General features: G+C 43.9%; 1 protein-coding gene across 4 annotated transcripts; it reads left to right on the top strand.

Annotated features, from left to right (window-relative positions):
• Window positions 1-244: 244 nt before the first annotated feature.
• Window positions 245-17,374, top strand: LOC100844338 (phototropin-2). Of its 4 annotated transcripts, none has more exons than XM_010241486.3 (23): window positions 245-626; window positions 1,203-1,737; window positions 1,822-2,004; window positions 2,091-2,182; window positions 2,271-2,758; window positions 2,866-2,936; window positions 5,744-5,850; window positions 5,951-6,000; window positions 6,120-6,224; window positions 6,813-6,872; window positions 7,318-7,407; window positions 8,352-8,428; window positions 8,992-9,076; window positions 10,293-10,373; window positions 10,568-10,671; window positions 12,016-12,065; window positions 12,305-12,411; window positions 13,277-13,399; window positions 14,087-14,138; window positions 14,894-15,006; window positions 15,280-15,420; window positions 15,506-15,615; window positions 17,035-17,374. In XM_010241486.3, the coding sequence occupies exons 2-22, from the start codon at window positions 1,280-1,282 to the stop codon at window positions 15,596-15,598; spliced, it is 2,730 nt and encodes a 909-aa protein (XP_010239788.1). In that variant the 5' UTR covers window positions 245-626; window positions 1,203-1,279; the 3' UTR covers window positions 15,599-15,615; window positions 17,035-17,374. The 4 variants fall into 4 exon arrangements, with proteins under 4 accessions (XP_010239788.1, XP_010239787.1, XP_014751394.1 ...); XM_010241485.3 differs by having other exon boundaries at window positions 246-626; window positions 17,062-17,374; XM_014895908.2 differs by having other exon boundaries at window positions 246-626; window positions 17,057-17,374.
• Window positions 17,375-20,067: the final 2,693 nt, after the last annotated feature.

The following is a 20,067-nucleotide window of genomic DNA, read 5'->3' as shown; positions in this document are numbered from 1 at the left end:
TTACTTGTACAGTTTTTTTTTTCAGGGGGATTTGCTTGTACAGTTGTACTAGATTGTTCCTACCTATCCAATCCACAGCCACCGGGCCAGGCCGCGTTGTCGTCGTCGTCAAAACCCGGCGACAAGACATGGACAGCCCGGCCCAGGCGCCCAGCCCGGCCCAGGTGGACCTCCCCTCTTCTCCCCGGCAGCTCGTCATCCAGTGGATTCCCCCCGCGGAGCTCCCGTGGCCGCACAGCTGCCGCGAAAAATCTCCGCCAGTCGCCGTCGGCCACCATCCCCCTCCCACGCGGAGAGACAGCAATCTCGGCCACACGTACGATGCCCAATGGACGGCAAGGATCGGCGTTGCCTCTTCTTGCCGTGCCGTACAGGACCCCGTGCGTCCATCGCTGGCCACAGAACGGAACGGAGGAGCGCGAGGGCGAGAGGACGCCCGTGAGCTGTCCACGCCTCCACGGGCAGGATCAGGATTGCATTATCCCCTCTTTCTCTGTCCCGTGCAACCACGCCCGCCATTCTTTTCCGCTGCTTATTATTATGCTTTCTGGCAGCTGCAGCAGCAGCACCTGATTGGATTGCTACTGGATTCTGTTAGCTGCTATTGGGAGGTTCCGCACCTGAAGGTTGGTTCATCTTCCTCTGCCTTTTGCTCTTTCTGGCTGGGCTCTGCACTTGCTGGTTGGTTTGGTTGCCTTGCTGCTACTTTCCTTTTATGCGCCTGCTATTTCTGTACCTGTGGTGCTGGGACCTGGGGCTGGGAGTATCCAAGCTAGCAACGGGACTACTTTCATTGGTCTCAACTGGATAATGGAACAGTGAGCTTCAGTATGTACTCGTAGTAGTACACTACACTATACTGTCAGGTCCGGTATTCTATTAGTAGTTCTTGTCTTGTCTCGACTCACAAATCCAGAGCAGGTGGTTGTTTTTTATTCCTTCAGAAAATATAACTAAATCCACTGCGGGTTTTGTTTACAGGTCTTAAATTTTGCATGATTTGTACCACTTGCTTCTGAAAAGGAAAATAATCACCCCCTTCTTGTTGTTAAGAGTCTCAAATTTGTACGAGCTTTTGGGGATTGCTCTGCATTTGTTTCTGTCCCTTGTCCAATTCCCATGCTGAAATTTATGCCAAAATCACAGCATCATGGCAGTGTTAAGTGTTAACTGAAATTTTTGCCCCTTCTTCTTCGGTGCAGCAATTCAGCAAATGGTTGGTGAACCAAATTAAGGTGCACCGTCGATCACATCAGTCTCGATCAAAAGCTAGCAAAGCATGGCGGGCGCTGGAAGCTCGAAAGGAATGGCGGACGCGGTGGAGAAGTGGATGGCGTTCCCCGCCGGGGGCGAGGAGGAGACGACGGGCGGTTTCACGCTCCCGATGCCTCCGCTGTCGCCGCCAGGCGGGAAGGAGATCGTGGAGGAGCCAGGCAATCAGCAGCAACAGCAGGGGTGGTGGCCTAAGCCGGCCGCGGAGCAGCGCGGCAGCGTCAGCGGGAAGCCGGCGGAGCCACGGGGCAGCGGCGTGGGCAGCAGCAAGCCGTCGATGGAGGGCCGCGCGTCGTACGATTCGCTGCCGCGGGTGTCGCAGGAGCTCAAGGACGCGCTGTCCAACCTGCAGCAGACGTTCGTGGTCTCCGACGCCACCCGCCCCGACTGCCCCATCATCTACGCCAGCGCCGGCTTCTACACCATGACCGGATACTCCGCCAAGGAGATCATCGGCCGCAACTGGTACACGGCAATTACTCTGCAACTGCAATAGTTAGTTAATGATTGAGCAGTTAGTTCATCGGAGCTCTGGGTTTTGTGTTTCAGCCGGTTCCTTCAGGGCGCGGAGACGGACCAGAAGGAGGTGAGCAAGATCAGGGACGCCGTCAAGGCCGGCAAGAGCTTCTGCGGCCGCCTGCTCAACTACCGCAAGGACGGCACCCCCTTCTGGAATCTCCTCACCGTCACCCCCATCCGCGACGACCAAGGCAAGGTCATCAAGTTCATCGGGTAATTCCTTCAATTTCATTTCAAATTTCATCGGCTGTCTCCGATCCAATGCTCTCGTGCTGACTCGCGACATGAACGAACAACAGGATGCAGGTGGAGGTGAGCAAGTATACGGAAGGGCTGAGCGACAAGTGCATGCGCCCCAACGAGATGCCGGTCTCGCTCATCCGCTACGACGGTGAGCGCTCCGTCTGAGTAGATAGATACTAGATTCTTGGATCAAATCGACATTCCGTGCTGATGAATTTGCCTTGGGGCGCACGCAGACCGGCAGAGGGAGAACGCGATGTCGTCGATGACGGAGGTGGTGCAGACGGTGAAGCACCGGAAGGCGGACACGCCGGAGATGATGATGATGGAGACGCCCAAGCTCAGCAACGCGGACAAGGACGGCGGCAGCAGGATGGCCGTGGCCGGATCTTCGCCGCTGGTGACCCCCGCCACGCCGTCCGGCGGCGGGCTCAAGTCGCCCCTCTGGGACCTCAAGAAGGAGGAGTCGCGGATGAGCCGGCTCATGAGCGGCCGCAAGTCCCTCATGGGGTTCAAGGTGGGGAAGAGGAGCTCCGTGGGGAGCCGGGAGCCGGCGGTGGTGCAGGAGGCGCCGGAGGTGAAGATGACGGTGGAGCGCACCGACAGCTGGGAGCGCGCGGAAAGGGAGAAGGACATCAGGCAGGGGATCGACCTCGCCACCACGCTCGAGCGGATCGAGAAGAACTTTGTCATCACGGATCCCAGGCTCCCGGACAACCCAATCGTCAGTACCCGAAATCCGAAATGATATTTTTGTTCATGAAAAAGATGAGCACGATAATTCTCTGATCAAAATTTTCAAACCGAATTTTGTTTATATTTATTTTGCAGATTTTCGCGTCTGACAGCTTCCTGGAGCTGACGGAGTACACGCGGGAAGAGATCCTTGGGAGGAACTGCAGGTGAATTTTCTTCTTCTTCTATAAACATCCTGACGAAATAATTCGTTATGTGAATTAATAACGCCCTGCTGCGAGAGTTGTCTTTTGTACTTTGCGACTTTACTTGAAGCCAAACGCTTGAGAATAAAGTTTCACTGCAAATTTACATCCTGAAATTATTTTGACATCACATCACACACGCATCTACCATCGTGTGAAAAGAAACACCAACCAGGAAACATCCTTCATCATCTGCTGTGATGTGACTCATCCAAATTGTGAGTCGCTGCTGGATAACCATTGCTGGCAGCATGCCTTGAAGGGACCGACGCTCAACCGGAACATGAACAGGATAAGAAAAGTTATGAAAGGAATGGGAATGGAAGTTAAATCATTGTTGGATAGATGGAAACCTATTTAATTGACTGTTTAGCAAGCATAACCTCCCATTTCATTTCATCAACTCAAGTGTTTGTCAACGCTTCGATATCCTGTTCCGGGAAGCAGAGGTTAGCAGAGGGGCCCCTATTCTGTGGGAGAGGAATCGCGCGCCCCTTTCTCCCTCGCGTCGCCTCTCCCGCGGGCGGCTCGAGGGCACCCTAGCGCCGCCACCGCCACACATCCCTCCCCTCTCCCCCTGTCGCCCCGCAGGCTGCTGCTGGCGGGGTGCCTGTGGGGCGGTGCTGGCGGGGGCGGAGTGGAGCGGCCGCCTGCGGGGGGTGCTCGAGGCCGGGGCTGCGGTCCGGATCTGGCCCCTTCGGGCCAAGATCTGGGCCTAGTCCACGTGGTCTGCGGCTGGGAGGGCGGCAAGGGGGCCTCCGGCGGTGCTGTTGCTGTTGTCGCTGCGGCCCGATTTGGGTCTTGGCGGGATTGGAGCATCGCGGACCTGCTGGGGGGAGGTTGCTGCCAGTGGCTTGCAGGCGGGCCAGTTGGTTTTGGGTGGTGGGTGGCGTGGCAATGCCAGGGCGAAAGCCATGCTTCCGGTTGCCGACTGGAGCCGACGACAGTGACGTCTGCGGGCGCCATCACCTTCTTTGAGGCGTTGTTGTGGTGCTGTTCTCTCCATCCATTCCCAAGGTGAGCTCCGGGGGAAACGCTAGGTTCTTTTGGACCAGACAATGGCGGCGCTCGGCGTCGTTCACCTTGTTGGAGGCATCATTTTTGGAGCTGACGCTGGCTGGTGGGACCGGTGCTTTGGAGGCTTGGGGTCGCGATGTGCGGCGGGTGTTCGTGGGCGTCTTTTGTGGCATTGACGGCGATGTTGAGCAGAGTTCGGGTTGCGGTGATGGTCTTGGTAGTTGGTCCTTCCGAAGTGTCCACTGGCTCTCGAGGACTTGGTTTGCTTTGTCGTTGGGAAGTCAGAGTCGCCAGCTCAGAGGAGTGTTTGCGTGAAGACGATGACTTGAGGATAGGTGATCCGGCCTTGGGATCTTGTTCGGCGCAAGCCTTGCATATTGCCCCTTTGACGCTTATCATCATAATCGTTGCCTCTTGGTCGTTTGCAAGGTGGCCGACTGTTTGGCATGGGCCGACGCTAGCTTGTGTGCCTGCTGGGGCAGGGACCCCGTTCTTGGTCGTTGGCGGGGGAAGTCGGAGTCGCCAGCTCAGGAGGAATGTTTGTGTGATGACGATGACTTTTGCGGGTGAACTCGACGGCAACTTTCTTTCAGCGGCGTGCGTGGAGTGAGTGTGGGTAGGCAGGTCGGCCGGTGTGTCCTACGTGCGGTTTGCACAATGGACGTTTGTAACGGTTTTTGTCTGGTTTTTCATAATTAACCGGAAAGCTCTCTTCTTCTTGATCAGTGGAACGAGTTCTTTGGACTCCGGTTCGGAAAAAGAAAACATCACACACGCTTGATCAATCGACCCACGTTACATATCGTCCAAGGAGGAGGGGTCTCAAGGAGTCATCCAACAGATTTCGTGAGCAATGCTGTCGCAAGAAGAAGCAAATAGCAGTCCGCATAGATCGTTGTCGCCGGTCATGTAGATCTTCTCTCGCATTGGTCGTTTCCACCACTCCAGTACGAACACTTTTTTTTTTTTTGAGAAAACTCCAGTACAAACACCTGCTTGCTTGAAAAACAAAAATCAGAAATAACCCCGTTGTTTGTGGGCTGGTTCGGGCCGTGGGTCGGCCTTGAAGTCTTTGCCCCGACCTCGACATGAGAGGCCCAACCGACACCGACCCCCCGCCCATTAGCCATTTCGCTAAAAAACAAGCCATCTCCATCTCGCGACTCAAGTTGTCTAGAAAAAAAGTCTACCGAGTCGAGCACAAGGGTCCGGCAGAGCAGCGCCACCACCCCCATGGCGGAGATCGCCGCATTTCTTGCCAGTACGGCGCGAGGTGGAAGCCCTTCATACACTGGTCCTGGTACCCGGCCATTGTCCTTCGCCACCGCCGCCATCACCTGCCTCCCGGGGTCCTGCCCTCCGTGGATTTGCAGCGGGCGCGCAATACCCTTGCTGCTCTGATGGCGGATTGCCGTTCCAGTCGCTGCCGCCGCCAAAGAGTTCGAAGAAGTCCACATGTACTGGGATGGGCCGCTGTTCCCGGCTCTCATTGCTCGCCGGTCCAGTGGTCCGTGGTTTGGAATGGTTTTGGACCTATTGGTATGTCAGTATGTGTGATCAGTCGGCGTGGCGATTGCATACGCCGCTTGTCCTTGGCCACTTTGATTCTGTTCCATAAAGCATGGATATATTGGTTATGCTCGTTTTTTTCCTTCCATTTTGTCTGTGTTTCATGTTTCGCCTGCTTTAGTTTCCCATGGGTACTTGTTACTCTGTTAGATGATGTAATACCATTCTGATGGTGCTTGCAGATTTCTTCAAGGAGCGGAGACCGACCAGACCACTGTCGACAAGATCAGAGACGCCATCAGGGAGCAGAAAGAGGTCACCGTCCAGCTAATTAACTACACCAAGAGCGGTAATTTTGCATCATCTGGTGACAGATGGCTCCTTCTAGGCTATCAGTTGACTCTGGAATTTTTTCTGATCATGTCTTCTTTTTTATTGATCTGGATCAGGGAAGAAGTTCTGGAACTTGTTCCACCTACAACCTATGTGGGACCAGAAGGTAGATGACTGTTGTTGGCTCATTGCAATGCTGAATTTGTTGTGGAGATTAAAATTTTATGTGGATGAGTCAAGGAGGCATGGTAATGATTGTGCATTTGTGTGGTGCTACGGATGTAGGGGGAGCTTCAATACTTTATTGGTGTGCAACTTGACGGAAGTGATCATGTGGAACCCCTCAGGAACCGTCTCTCGGAGACTACTGAAATACAGAGTGCCAAATTGGTAGGCCAGCGCAAGCTTGAGTAATTTCCATTTCGAGGATGTGAAACTACAATTTGTTCAGAAATTTGTGTGCTAGGAAAAAATGATACTCCATCCGTTCCATAATATAAGGCGCCCACGCATTTCGAGGTCCAACTTTGACCATCAATTAGACTAACAAAATGTGAATTATGTGTTATAAAAATTATACCACTAGATTCATATCCGAATTTTTTTCCGACGGTATAATTTTTATAATACATAATTCACATTCTGTTGGTCTAATTGGTGGTCAAAGGAAAATATGGAAATGCGTGCATGTCTTATATTATGGAATGGAGGGAGTAACATTTAAGGTCCATAGCATTATTGTGGGATCATTTTAGTTTTGAATGTAAATGCAACATTCCAAGAATATACGTCAAATTATGTCTGTACAAGGAGCATGGGCTGTAGTGTTGTCTCTCTATAAGAAGTTCTCAAATGTGCATGAAGCTTTGAAACATAATTGTAACTGCGACTACTTAAAAAATAAAAAACCTAGCAGGCATGTATTGTTCCTTTAAAATTTGAACTAAACTAACTATTTGTAGTATGCGATCTAACCAGGTCAAAGCTACAGCAGGGAATGTGGATGATGCAGTCAGGGAACTTCCTGATGCCAACCTGGTAAGGTACATTACTTTTTGTTGTTCCAATGTTTTTTTTTGACCTAAGATTTGTTGTTCCAATGTTCTTAAAGGCATCTTAACCCAACATTGTTTTCGCACGATTTGTTCTTGATTGATGTATAGAGGAATTTGATACATGACTAGTGGAAATAAATTTAATGACTGAAATAAAATTCCAAGTTATGAATGAACTATATAAAAATGAGATGCAAAGATGCAACATGAGGCATACTATCTCAAAACTAATTGAACACATGCTAGCATGCACATTGGACTGTATGTCTGTATTTTTCAGAATATTATGGACATATAATTGATTTAACCTAGAATGGAGGAACCAAAATGGTGATAATGATATCAGATATGAATATCTTGCATAAGTTATTTGTTTATCCAGTTCACTGTGATTTGGTGTGACATCATGCTATCTGTTGCTTTCTCAGAGACCAGAGGACCTGTGGGCAATTCACTCACTATCTGTTTCTCCCAAACCTCACAAAAGGAACAACTCTTCTTGGAAAGCTATAGCAAAGGTATGTTCTTCTATCTGTTGTCTCCAAGAGGACGATGTATGATTGCAATAGCAGAGTCAAATTGTCCATAACCTACATGAGGAGTTTCTCTGGACCTAGGAGCAGCAGTTTCAAAGTCCTTGGAACGATCTTGGGTCATTCCAGGATAACTGGGCTCAACTACTCTAAGAAATATCACATAAACTCTTGATTCATTGCTCGATTGATAAGGGGTACATGTCCTCTCTTATATAGGGTGATAGATACTCCCTCCGATCCTAAATTGTTGTCGAAATATTACATGTATCTAGACGCTTTTTTAAAATAGATACATCCATATTTTGGCAAATTTGAGTCAAGAATTTAGGATCAGAGGGAGTAACATGGATCTCAAGTAACTAATCCCATCTTTATTAACTACCAGGATCTTATCCCTTATTTAAATATCTTATCCCTAGTTGGATAACTGCGGGACACAAGAGTCCTAGACCCAGTGATGTCATCAAGATTTGAGTCATAATAACCATAAACAGAGTGTGTAGTCTTTCTATTAATGTTTTCTACACTTACACGGTATTCAACATGGGAAAAAGTTAGTTTCTCAAAGAAAAATATCCACTTTCTTAGTTTTTGCCAAAAAGTCTTAGTTGTTGACATTTTCTTAGCTAATAAGAGTGCATGGATCTCGAGATGAGGACGTATGATCTGACAGCATGAAACCTCAGCTCCTAGGTTCAGTGAAACGTTGCCCAGAAACAATACTACCCGTATCTATATAATAGGTTGACTTGGGATTGCGTGCAGTGCTTTAAGAAGCATAATTTTGGCATGGGACCAATAGGGTCTTATCTCTTATGTTATATTGTTTGACTCGACTTCCTAGCAAAGCATGCTTTGAAAGTTACTAAAAACCAAGCAAGGAACAAAACATGAATGGTTGTTCATTACCTACATGCTTGTTGCAGATCGTACAAACCGGGGAGAAGATTGGCTTGAAGCATTTCAAGCCTGTAAAACCTCTGGGATGTGGTGACACTGGCAGGTAGACTCTTCAATAATCTTCTTCACTATATAGGTTTCTAAAAATTTAGCTAACCTCCATTTCTTCTGGAAGTACGATAATCTAGAATTTGACTGCATGATGAAAAGTAGTAAAATGCTGGGAAAAGTTTCTTTATTTTGGATTTACCAAAATAGTAAGAAGGGGCCTAGTCAAGTTTTTAGTTGTCAATGCTTGTTTAAAAGCAAGGACATCTGATGAGCTGATGCCTAATGATAATTCCTCTATTGGTGGAGGAAACTGTGTTCTCATCTACACGGTCACTAATTTCATGATTCCACCTTACAAAGAGCAAGATTGTGCTGTTTCCCTTGTTATGAGAGTTAGAGTCGTGCAAGGCTGCAAGAACAGTATTGCGATAGGTCTGGTTAATTCAGTAAGTTTGTCCCTGTCATGTTTAGTTCCTGTGTTTGGCCATTGTGTATGATTTTTCCTGAAGTAAATTTCAATATTTTAGGCCACCCCCAACATGCAGTTCTGTATCTTCTTCCTGAGAAACCTAGTAATGTATTGCTCTTATCATATCATTATTTTTTTGTCTTCAGTGTACACTTGGTTGAGTTGCAAGGTAGTGGTGAATTATTTGCAATGAAGGCAATGGATAAATCAGTGATGTTGAACCGGAACAAGGTAATTTTTATAGATAAATATCAGCATGCTATTGTATTGCCATTGTCTTTCTTATACAAGTTTCCCCGTGCAACTATTGTGAGACAATTGAGGTATCATTCCTGACTTCTGTCTTGTCAACTATTGAAATGCTTCATCTTCTGGCGGATTCTGAACCCAAGACTTCAACTCCTCAGAAAATTGATTAAAAAGGGACTAACAGCGTTTTTATGCGTTTTCTGCCTTGCATACCTCAACTCGTCTTATGATGAATTATGGACAGTACACATCAAGTACATTTTTTAAGGGTAAAACAATCGATTAACTGGAAGTAGTGCCGGGGTTACAGAGCAAAGAGTTCATATCCCGGACAGGCCAGGGAGAGAACCGACAAGCAAATCAGAAGTTCCAGAAGTTCTAGCAAAGCTTGCCAGATCATGAGCCAGTCGATTTCCATCACGGCCAACCCAGCCTATGCTAAAGTCATGGCAACCATGAAGCTTGTCCTTTAGCTCCTTTAGAAGGAAACAGATAGGCGAACAGTCCCCTGTGCCCGACGACAGCCCAGCCAGGAGCTCTTCGCAATCCGTCTCAATGCTCAGGTTCACAGCAGGGTTGCAATACATGTTACTATGCTAGTTTTTTTTTTTTTTGAGGATGACGCAGTGCTGGTGGTTGATTCGGCCACTTAAGGGCAGGAGAGAGTGGCGATGAGGGATGACACAGTGCAGGGTGGTTGATTCGGCCACTCAATCGATTGGTGTAGCTGGCGGCAGCATGTGTCGTTTGTACGAAGCGTGCAATGGAGAGCAGGGAGCGATGGAGGGCAAGAGAGCATGGCAATGGGAGAGGAAGCAGGGTGATCAATCGTGGTGGTGGTGTGCAGTTGATCAGGGTTCACTATTCTTGATCGGAAGGGATCACGGTAGACGCCAGTCCAAATTAACATGAATTACCAAGACAAAAAAAGACTAACTTACCCTTACGAATGGACAGCTAGATTTCCTTGGTACCCCCAAAGCCCTTACGGAATTACCAGGGTGTACTGTAAAAATCCTCTTAATATTGAGTAAAAGTGTAAAATTATTCGTTTATTCAAACTTACCACTTAAGCACGTTCCCTCTACAAGTGATGATGTGTTTAAACAAGATAACTTGGTACTTAATACTTGTGATTTTAGTATAACTCAATGGACTATTGCATTAAATATCTTAATGCAATTTGTGTAATACGTAGGTACACCGAGCTATTATTGAAAGAGAAATATACTCTCTATTGGATCATCCTTTTCTCCCTACACTATATACTTCATTTCAGGTTAGTCCTATGACCTACGCCTTATCTGTGTTATTTTAAAATTCTAGTAAACAAAAGCTGCAAGGTGGTCTTATGTTATGAAGATTGAAGCCACATAAATAGTTGCTTACTGTTAGCCTTCATGGTTGCTAATATTATCTATCCAGAATTTTTTATTGGAACGTTATTACTAATTCTTATTGTCTATTTTTCAGACGCCAACACATGTTTGTCTCATAACAGACTTTTGTCCAGGAGGAGAATTATTTGCGGCCCTTGACAAGCAACCCCTGAAAATTTTCAGAGAAGAATCTGCAAGGTAGTTACTCAAATCATAACATTTCGGTTACTTATCAGTAAATGCACATTGTTTTTTTGAAATTGTAATTTGCTTCCAAAATTTTCCCTTATTGCACTCTTGACTTATCTTTTTTTTTGCGCAAAACACTCTTCAGTTATCGGCTTTGTCCTTTTGAATGTGGGAAATAGTTCCTTCTAAGAAAAAATGCTAAGGAATCCTACTCTTATTCCTGTGATCCTGTTCGAGATTTTCCATGTGGAAATTATATTTGTTGATGTGTCATCAAAAGGGCTTTCATAGGGTTATATTTTTTTACATAACTTGCATGACATATTACAATGATGGTTAAAAATTTATCATGTAGACTCTGGAAAAATATTGAAAACTAAAACCTGTCTATTCTGTATTGGAGGGACATTTCCCTTCTGGCAATTTCTACTACGAAGTAGTTCATTTTTCTTTGCGTGAAGCCTGGAAAGGGAACTAGGTTGTTGCTGTGTGCAGTTGAGAATTAACTGTAGCAACCAAGTATGGTTCTTTTCTCACCAGGACTCTTATTGTTGCTAGGCTATTGCAGAGCTAAATGTTGGATCTGGGGTCAATTGGTTCAACAACTTTGGGGAAATGCCCTTATAGTTTCTGATTTACATATAAACCTGTACAAATTTGGCCAAACTACCCCACTAAAATATGAAATGGTAATGGTTAACCCATGCCACATGGAAAAATTTCTGGATCATGGATTTTTTCTCTTTATTTTTCCTGTTATCCGAACCTCTAGTACAACTATTGTATGATACACAAACTTGTAAGCTAGATGGAAACTAGCTTGATGGCTTGCCAAACAAAAGTATGTAACAATATGAAAGGAATTTTGTGGTCAGGCTAATCCCGTCCCAAATAAAACATTATTGATTTAAGCTGGTTCTAGAAACTTTCAGAGTATAATTTGTATATTTTTGTAATAATTCCTTGTATTTTTATGTCTTGTACTACATTCTTTTGCTACCTGACATAAGTTTATGTACGCACATGGCAGCTAAGATGATACGAATGGGCATGTTCTGCAAACGCAGTCACTCTGATATACCTTTTCTTACTGCTCCACTGAACAATAATGGTTCTAGTAATAATGTTGTCACACTTGTGGTTTAGAGTGCATAGCTTGCTTGTGTGATGGAGACATCTAGCTCCTCACAACCACAAGACTGTTCACTATTTTTCTTGGTTCTTTTCTTCAGTATAGAAACAAGTAATTGTTGGGATTCTGCAACAATAAGATCTTATCTGAACAATATGAGTCTACTATTCCACCTACTGATTTTATTTTCGTAACATTGTTTTGATCTATGTTTTCTGTAGGTTCTATGCTGCAGAGGTTGTGATTGGTCTGGAGTATCTTCATTGCCTTGGTATAGCTGTGGCTTCTTAACTTCATATTAATAGTTATTGACCAAGATTCTTAGTAAGACCATGCACCAGTAGGAATTTTTTTACTGAAAAAAAACCGACTGGTGCTTCACTGTTAACAGTGGGGTGCTCTTCTGCTAATAAAACAATTTGGTGCTCTACTTGCATGTATGTTCTTTAAAGAAACAGATTTGGTATTTCTGTTGAGGTTGGTAATTCGCATACAATATTTCTGATGCAGGTATTATATACCGTGATCTGAAACCAGAAAACATCTTGCTTCAAGCCGATGGGCACGTTGTACTGACTGATTTTGATCTCTCATTTTTGACTTCTTCGAAACCCCATGTAAGTTGAGGGAGCAAACTTTAAGGGCTGTTAAAACTTGTGTAAATTATTTAACCGCTCCTGTGATCTGTTCAGTTATTTCCCATTTGTTCAATAGAATATCTGAATACGTAACATTGAGAAGATTAAACCAAATCACACTTCATACTAAAGTAACTATCTTTGACTTGTCCACATGCATGGTATTCGAAGTGAAGATAACAGAGTGCCTAATTGTCAAGAACATTTTTGTGTAGAATACTTTTTGTCCTAGATTAAAAAGCTGGACTGGATCACCGGTCCAACAAAAAAAAAACCGGCAACTTTTTTGCGCAGTTCAGCTGAGAGATCATTCATGCAGGCAGACCCGTAAAAAGGGCAAGCTGGCTGGTTCTTACCTGAACCGGCGACCAGCTGGACAAAGACTGCAGTGAATTACGCGTCTTTCTTCTCGAGTGCTCATGCCATGACCCATCCGGTGTGGTTCATTATGGCTACTTAGCCCACACGGTACTAAGAGCGCAGCCAGCCAATGCTCATGTTGCATGCCCCCTAGCTGGGGATGTCCAGCAGCGGGCCCATGACCTACCTTGGACTGCATATTTGGCAAATCTATCTCGCTTAAGAAAAGGAAATTAGAAAATCCATCACTTTACTCAACTAAAGTGGTGTATTGGTCATTCTAAATTGTGCCATATGTTTATAATATCAGTAATTTTAAAACTGGTGACTGAATCAGTGAACTTATTTCCTGATTGTTGTTCAAGCTGACTGGATTTCAAAACTGCTTTTTGGTTAGTTTCAATTATATATCTTTTTTTCATCAGAAATTGCTGCGGGGCTAAATCCTATGCCATAACATTTGTGATGGGCATCTCTCCTGCAGGTTATAAAGCATGCCGCATCATTAAAACGAAGGAGATCGAAAGAATTTCTCCCCCCTTCATTTGTTGCCGATCCGTCCACTCCATCAAATTCTTTTGTTGGAACTGAAGAGTACATTGCTCCAGTACGATACTTTGCTCATACTAATAGAATTATTAACTTCCTGTTTTTCTTATATATTCTCAATGTTGGAGTAAGTTTTTATGGGTATAGCTCTCCAAGTATACCCATTAATAATTGTAGCTTCGAAAAGAGTGGTTCTATGATAGTGGAGTTGAAAACAACGAGAGCAGTCATCAAGAGAGTTGATATGGAGTATAGTTGTTAATCGTAATGTAATACATGATGTACAAATGGATGCAGAAACCATCCCTACACAGAAATTGATGTTCTAGCAAGTTTCACCATTAGAGAATTGGTCAAGTTTGGCATTCCATCTTCAATTAACACACGACTATACATCATTCCCTCTTTCTTTTTATTATAATAGTCCTCTATCATTTTATATCCCAAATTATGTCTCTCTCATGTTCAATTGATAACACAATAAGTAGCATGATCCATAGATGTTCATGTTTTGAACAAATATGAAGGCCAAAAAAATTATTTTTGTAATATGATCTCTATGCTAAAACATCAATGGAGAAAATACTTTGTAAAATACAAAGTTTAATTTTATTTATTTCCCAGTTAATCTGAAATGTACTGTTTTTTTTTTACTTTTAGTTCATCTAAATGAACTACTTGATGTCATTGTTACTGTTCCCAAATAATTAACACAATTCCCTTGTCATTTTTTTGGTTATTGTAGGAGGTCATCTCAGGTGCAGGACATACAAGTGCCATTGATTGGTGGGCTCTTGGTAAAGCAATAACAACCTAATAAATACTATATAGTTGACTGTTATATAAACTACCTGATGCACCAGTGTAGTAACGCATGTGTAAAGAGCAGTTTTTATTTCTTCCCTATTCTTAGTAGGAGTTGTAGAAATGACCTGAGAGGTGTAGGTAGCTCAAATGTTTGACATCAGCCAAATCTCATGAAAATAGCCAGAACAATCCACACACCATCCAAATGAGACCTGAAACATGGTTTCCACTCTGAGCGCCATCTATATTACCAGTTTTACTACAACAAATAAATGGTTAAGTTCATTGTTTAGTACAACGCTGTTGTTTATACCTAAACATAAATCTCATGTAGTGATATGGAAACATTTCAACAAACTTGGCATGCAATGACAAATCTGCCACATATGGCCTGTTGTTTTAGTTACCAATACAGAACATCATCAGCACAGTTCAACAGAATGATAATGATCAAAACAAAACTAATATGGAATGATTTGTCAAGCATCAAACATGGTAAAACCTGAGGATGATCGCATTGATTGCATCAGAAGCTTATATGTATACCAAGTTCTTTAGTTCAAACTTCTAGTGGATAAACATCTGTGCTTCCTATGAGGCTATGATAGGCTGGTGCATATTATCCTGTATCTGCAGCATCTTAACCATAAGGGCTTGTTTCATATGTATTATGCATTATTCTAATTTTATGGTGCTGTCAATAATTAATACTTTGTGGTCGTCTAACATCCTGTGCATGCTATAGGAATTCTATTGTATGAGATGTTGTATGGACGTACTCCATTTCGAGGAAAAAACAGGAGGAAGACATTTTATAACATCCTGCACAAAGATCTCACTTTTCCTAGTAGCATCCCAGTAAGAATTCTTCTCCTTTTCTTACAAAACAAACAAGTTAGGTTTTAGTGATGTAGGCCAGTAGTTTTTGCTCAATAGTCAGTTCTTTTTAGAAACAATATATTCAGTTTTAAAGTGTAAAGATTGAATTTATTTCGAGCAAGAATAATTGTTACACAGCCGCATTTACAGCATGTAATGAATACAACACATCAAATTTGTGTTATACTGCTTTATTATATAGTACATTTTGTTTGTTTAAATCAAATTTGTTAACAGAGATATACTCTTCAGGTTAGCCTTGCAGCAAAGCAGCTAATCCATGGACTACTTCAGAGAGATCCTTCTTCTCGCATAGGTTCAAATACTGGTGCAAATGATATCAAGGAACATCCATTTTTTGAAGACATCTATTGGCCACTCATACGTTGCATGGTGATTAACTTCTTATCTGCAGAAGACCTTATAAAGTTGGTAGTTTAGTGTATTGCTGATAATTTAAATAACTTTGGATGTGCAGAGCCCCCCGGAGCTTCATGTTCCATTGAAACTAATTGGCAAGGAATCTCAACCAAAATTGAATCCTGAGGAAGGTGTGCTTGATAAATTTTAAGGTGAAGATGGCACAAGGTGATTGACAACATGTATTTATGTCGAATAATAATTATCATTCTTTAGTTACAAACTTGCCAAGTAGCTAACATATCTACGAACTTTGTTGAAACCTGATAAAATGTACTTACATGCATGACATTTATACTGATTAATCAAAAGTCAAAACACCAATTTCGTATAAATAATGCTCCCACTGTTCCTTTTTATAAGATGTTTTAGCTTTGCCCTAAGTCAAACTTCTTAAAGTTTGTCCACGTTCTTAGAAAAATCTACCAACATCTATCATTTTAAATTAGTTTTATTAAATCCATCATGATATATACCTATAATTATTTTGGTATTGTAGGACGAACTTAAGAAGTTTGACTTAGAACAAAGCTATAATATCTTATTAAAATAATGGAGGGAATGTATAGTAATATACAAGAACAATAGCAAACATATACTCCCTCCATCCCATATTAAGTGACGAAATATTACATGTATCTAGATGCTTTTTAGCAGGCCCGGGTGGACGGGAGTGCAGCCAGTTCGGTCGAACAGGGCCCCAAATTTTTGGGGCCCCCAAATTAGTGCTGTACAATGCTAGGCTGCAGCCCATTAGTCAGTAGCCGGCCGAGCGCTTGCGTGACTCCAGCGCCGCGTTGGCCTCGCCTAGTCTCACCACGCGGAACGGCTGCACGCGATCTAACCCGATCGATCTGTCCGGCCGAGCGCTGACAGCAAGCAATTAGCAACATGCCTGATTAGCAATTTGGAAGGATCTACTTTGGGTACCCAATTGAAATCTGCTTTATGTTTGATGTTTACTCTTGTTCGCGGCGATGTTGATCAATATGCCTTTAATTTTGTTTTATGCATCTTTTGTATCATGTGTTTCAATAATTTAAGGTCTGAATCATAGTCATGTCTTTTAGAAAGTACGAATCTGATGCCCAAAAGCATAAGAAAATAGAAAGGGAACAAGATTTAATTCAAATACTCCCTCCGTCTCATATTAAGTGACTCAAATTTCCATAAATATGAATTTATCCATGCCTAAAAATCGTCTAACTACATGTAATATTTCGCACTTAACATGAGACGGAGGGAGTAAACATTATGCAACCATGAACGAAAACACTCATGATTTTTATATATCCAATTGTTATGCAAGACATCATTATTATTATAACACATTAGTTCTATTTTTCTAGTGAGGTAGGAGGCCCCATTTACCGTTTCGCACAGGGCCTCCTATTTTGCCGGCCCGGCCCTGCTTTTTAGGTATAGATGCATCCATTTTTGGGCATATTTGAGTCACTTAATACGAGACGGGGGAAGTACATATCATGCACGAAAGCTTGGTCTGATGCCCAAATCAAGAAGGCCATCGTACTGAATATTACTTGCAGCTTATGCAATAGTTTTGTTGATTTTTCTTCTCCTTTGCAGCCTCACATATTGCCCTTTGCAGGACAGGTTGCACGACATCCATGTGGTAGGAACGGCAGAACAGTGTATATTATCAAAAAGAGGCTTTCCTGTCCGGTATGATAGAAGGAAGTACCGTCTTCAGTGTGTTTTCTCTTTGAGATTCCATCATGTACATGGGCTATTCTTTTGGTTAGACTAGGAGCTTAGTGTATCACGTAAATATGATATTCTTCTAAAGTTATCGCTCTTCCTGGAGATGGTTCAATAAAATGTAGTTCGAGGCGGGCGTATAATTATTGTCAAAAGTTTTGAAAAAATGCTTTTCTTTGCAATAAAGCTTATATTTGTGAATTATAAATACATAACGTATCAGGTCAAAACTTTCAATCATAAACATTAGATATCAAATAAATGAACCCGACGAAAGGTGGAACACCTAATCACTTAAATATATTTTATGAAAAAGAAACCTGGACCTTTAGTCATAAGGGGTTTTGATAAAATGCGTTAAGCGGTTAAAGATTTCACCTGATACTCGCGTTATAAATAGTTTGATGTTTGATTGCTGGTCGCATCATGTTACTATTTACTCTTGTTTAACACGCTTTGAACATTTAAAACATCATCAGCTAGCGTATTCATGCATATATGATTTCCATAATAATATAGGAGTAATATACATTATTATTTGTTAATTTTGAGTTGGTGTATCTCTCCATCTTCATGGCTCCCTCTCCCTTGCCTGACAGTGTCCACCACCAATCCAATCAATCTAATTTTAACCATAATGGCATGATCATGCTATACAACGCAAGCTCAAATATTTGAAAGGGATCACCCATGTCTGCATGCAACGCTCCACACAAAAAAGATCTCTATGAATAGATTTAAAGACAACATGTGAGCGGCTTCAACAATCAAACAGGCTGCACTTGATTTCACTGTAATCCCAACAACCAACTACAATCTTTCACGACTACAGACGGCAACGGCCAGGGATTGTCTTCCCATCCCCACTTAATAATTTGGAAGACTTTTTTTCTGTCCCCATCCCCACCGGGGTCAGGGCAGGGATCGAATTCTTTGTTAGGAAGCTGAAATGTAATAAAAAGATAACTATCACGCTAGACATGGTATGCAACATCTTGTATATAACTGTTGGTTGATCTGTTTAACAGGAAACAAATGCCTGAAATCACGTCCTAATCAAAGGGATGTATTTTGGAAAACTAATCCACGTCCTTAATCAAAGGACCGTGTTTTAGGAATTAATCCATTAACCAACGTTAATGGATAATTCCACTAATCGCGTCATGATCGGGAGCACTTACCAACTAATGGTTTCGGCCCCCGTCGCGCAGCGCTATATAAATAGGGAGCCCCGGCTGTCTCACGTGAACGTGTTCACGTGAGAACTTGCTGGCTCCGACACACTTCTAACGACCCTACTGATCTAGGGGAGAGCTAAAGCGTACGGGAAGGTCGCTACCGACGACGACCACGACGCCGGTCACCGGTCAGTGCCGGTATCGGCCTAAAGGACGCCGTTACCTCCGACCTACGGCAACTACGGCGATGGCCTCCTCGTCCACTGGACATACGGTTAAATCCCCCTTAATCTCTTTTATTACCAGTACTCTAATATAGACCATCATGTATTTTCATGTTTAATCTAATGAACGCTTAATTAGATTCCAACAATGGTATCAGAGCCATTCTGGTCGTATTAGAGTCTTTTCTTTGAGATAAGGGTTTCAACCTATTTAGTGCTAATGATGCTTAATTAGTTTCTATTAATGTTATTTTTGTCGGATTAAGATCTAATTAAGTTTGAATTAAAATATGTTTACCCCTAATGTTAATTGGATTAAGTTTTGCCGTGGGATTTTGGGCTCATGTGTGTCTGTCGGTGAGAAATTAGAAGGAGGGGAATCGATTTTTTTTCATGAACCCTAGAAAGCAAATTCCTCAAAATGTCAAAACCCTAGAAATTTTCCCCAAATTTACCCAAACCCTAGAATGTTGAAATTAAAGTTTTTCGGATGCAATTTACCTCATGTTTCGGCCGGCTGCAACCTCACGGACGTCGACGTGCGTGGTCATTGGCCCGTGCGGCGCCGTCGAACTTGAATGATGCCGCCGCCGCCGGTCGCCACCATGAATGGGCTGCGGCGATGCCCGTCCTCCCCTTGGGGAGGAGCCGCACGGCAACGAACAGCGTGCGAGGGCGGCGCCGCCACCGCCACGCAGCTTCGGCGCGTGGGAAAGAACGGCCGGCCACGTCGCTCGAAAGATGAGTCGGCGCCGGCAGCCACGTTCGACGGAGGAGCGCGCGGGGCTTGGCCCGTCGCACGCTGCTCCGGCGAGCGCGGCCACCGCGCCGGCATGAACGCTGGCCGGGCTCTCGGGTTGCCATGAACGCCGGCCGAAAAGGGCGGTCGCCAAGAAGGGCTGGGGCGGCGGGTCGCAGGGCGCCGCGTCGCCATGGACGCCGGCCACGAGCGCGAGTTGACGGGGGAGGGGGGGGGGCATCGTCCTTGCTCGATCCGGGATTATCGGGGAAAGAGGAGATAATGGGTGGCTAGGGTTTCGGCCACCCGTTTTGGCCAGGCCGCAAAAAGGTTGGGCCGTCGGATTTGATCCGATGGCGGAGCACGAGGAGTAGCTAGGGCTGGGCCTCGGGATGAAGCTGGGCTGAATTGGCCAAAGGGCTTCGGCCCAGGTAAGGTAGGCCCGCGCGGAATTTTTTCTTTTTCCGCTGTGCCCGCGCGGGAAATGATGTGGGCCGGCCCAGTTTCGGCCCAAATTACGTTTTAACGTTTTTTTCTTTAATTCAAGTGCATTTACCTTATAAAATGTTCATTTAAATATGTTTTGCACTGTTAAATAATGGAAAATGGCCCAAATTTTTGCTGACAGAAATTGGACATTTAATTGTTCTGCACAAAGTTGAACCAACGAGATATTTTGTGTAGAATATTTTATTTGTTCTATGTTGTTTTACCATTTTAGGAATCAATTAATGATTAAATGCTAATGTTTAAACTTGAT

This window comes from Brachypodium distachyon, chromosome 5 (assembly GCF_000005505.3).
Source record: "Brachypodium distachyon strain Bd21 chromosome 5, Brachypodium_distachyon_v3.0, whole genome shotgun sequence".
Lineage (NCBI taxonomy): Eukaryota > Viridiplantae > Streptophyta > Magnoliopsida > Poales > Poaceae > Brachypodium > Brachypodium distachyon.
This window is presented reverse-complemented; position numbering and strand designations above follow the sequence as displayed.

Excerpts from the sequence above, each read along its gene's own strand:
- LOC100844338 (XM_010241486.3), top strand. The coding sequence starts at position 1,280 with ATGGCGGGCGCTGGAAGCTCGAAAGGAATGGCGGACGCGGTGGAGAAG. Across the intron at positions 10,672-12,015 it reads TTCAGAGAAGAATCTGCAAG|GTTCTATGCTGCAGAGGTTG; the intron begins GTAGTTACTCAA and ends TGTTTTCTGTAG. Across the intron at positions 14,139-14,893 it reads CATTGATTGGTGGGCTCTTG|GAATTCTATTGTATGAGATG; the intron begins GTAAAGCAATAA and ends TGCATGCTATAG.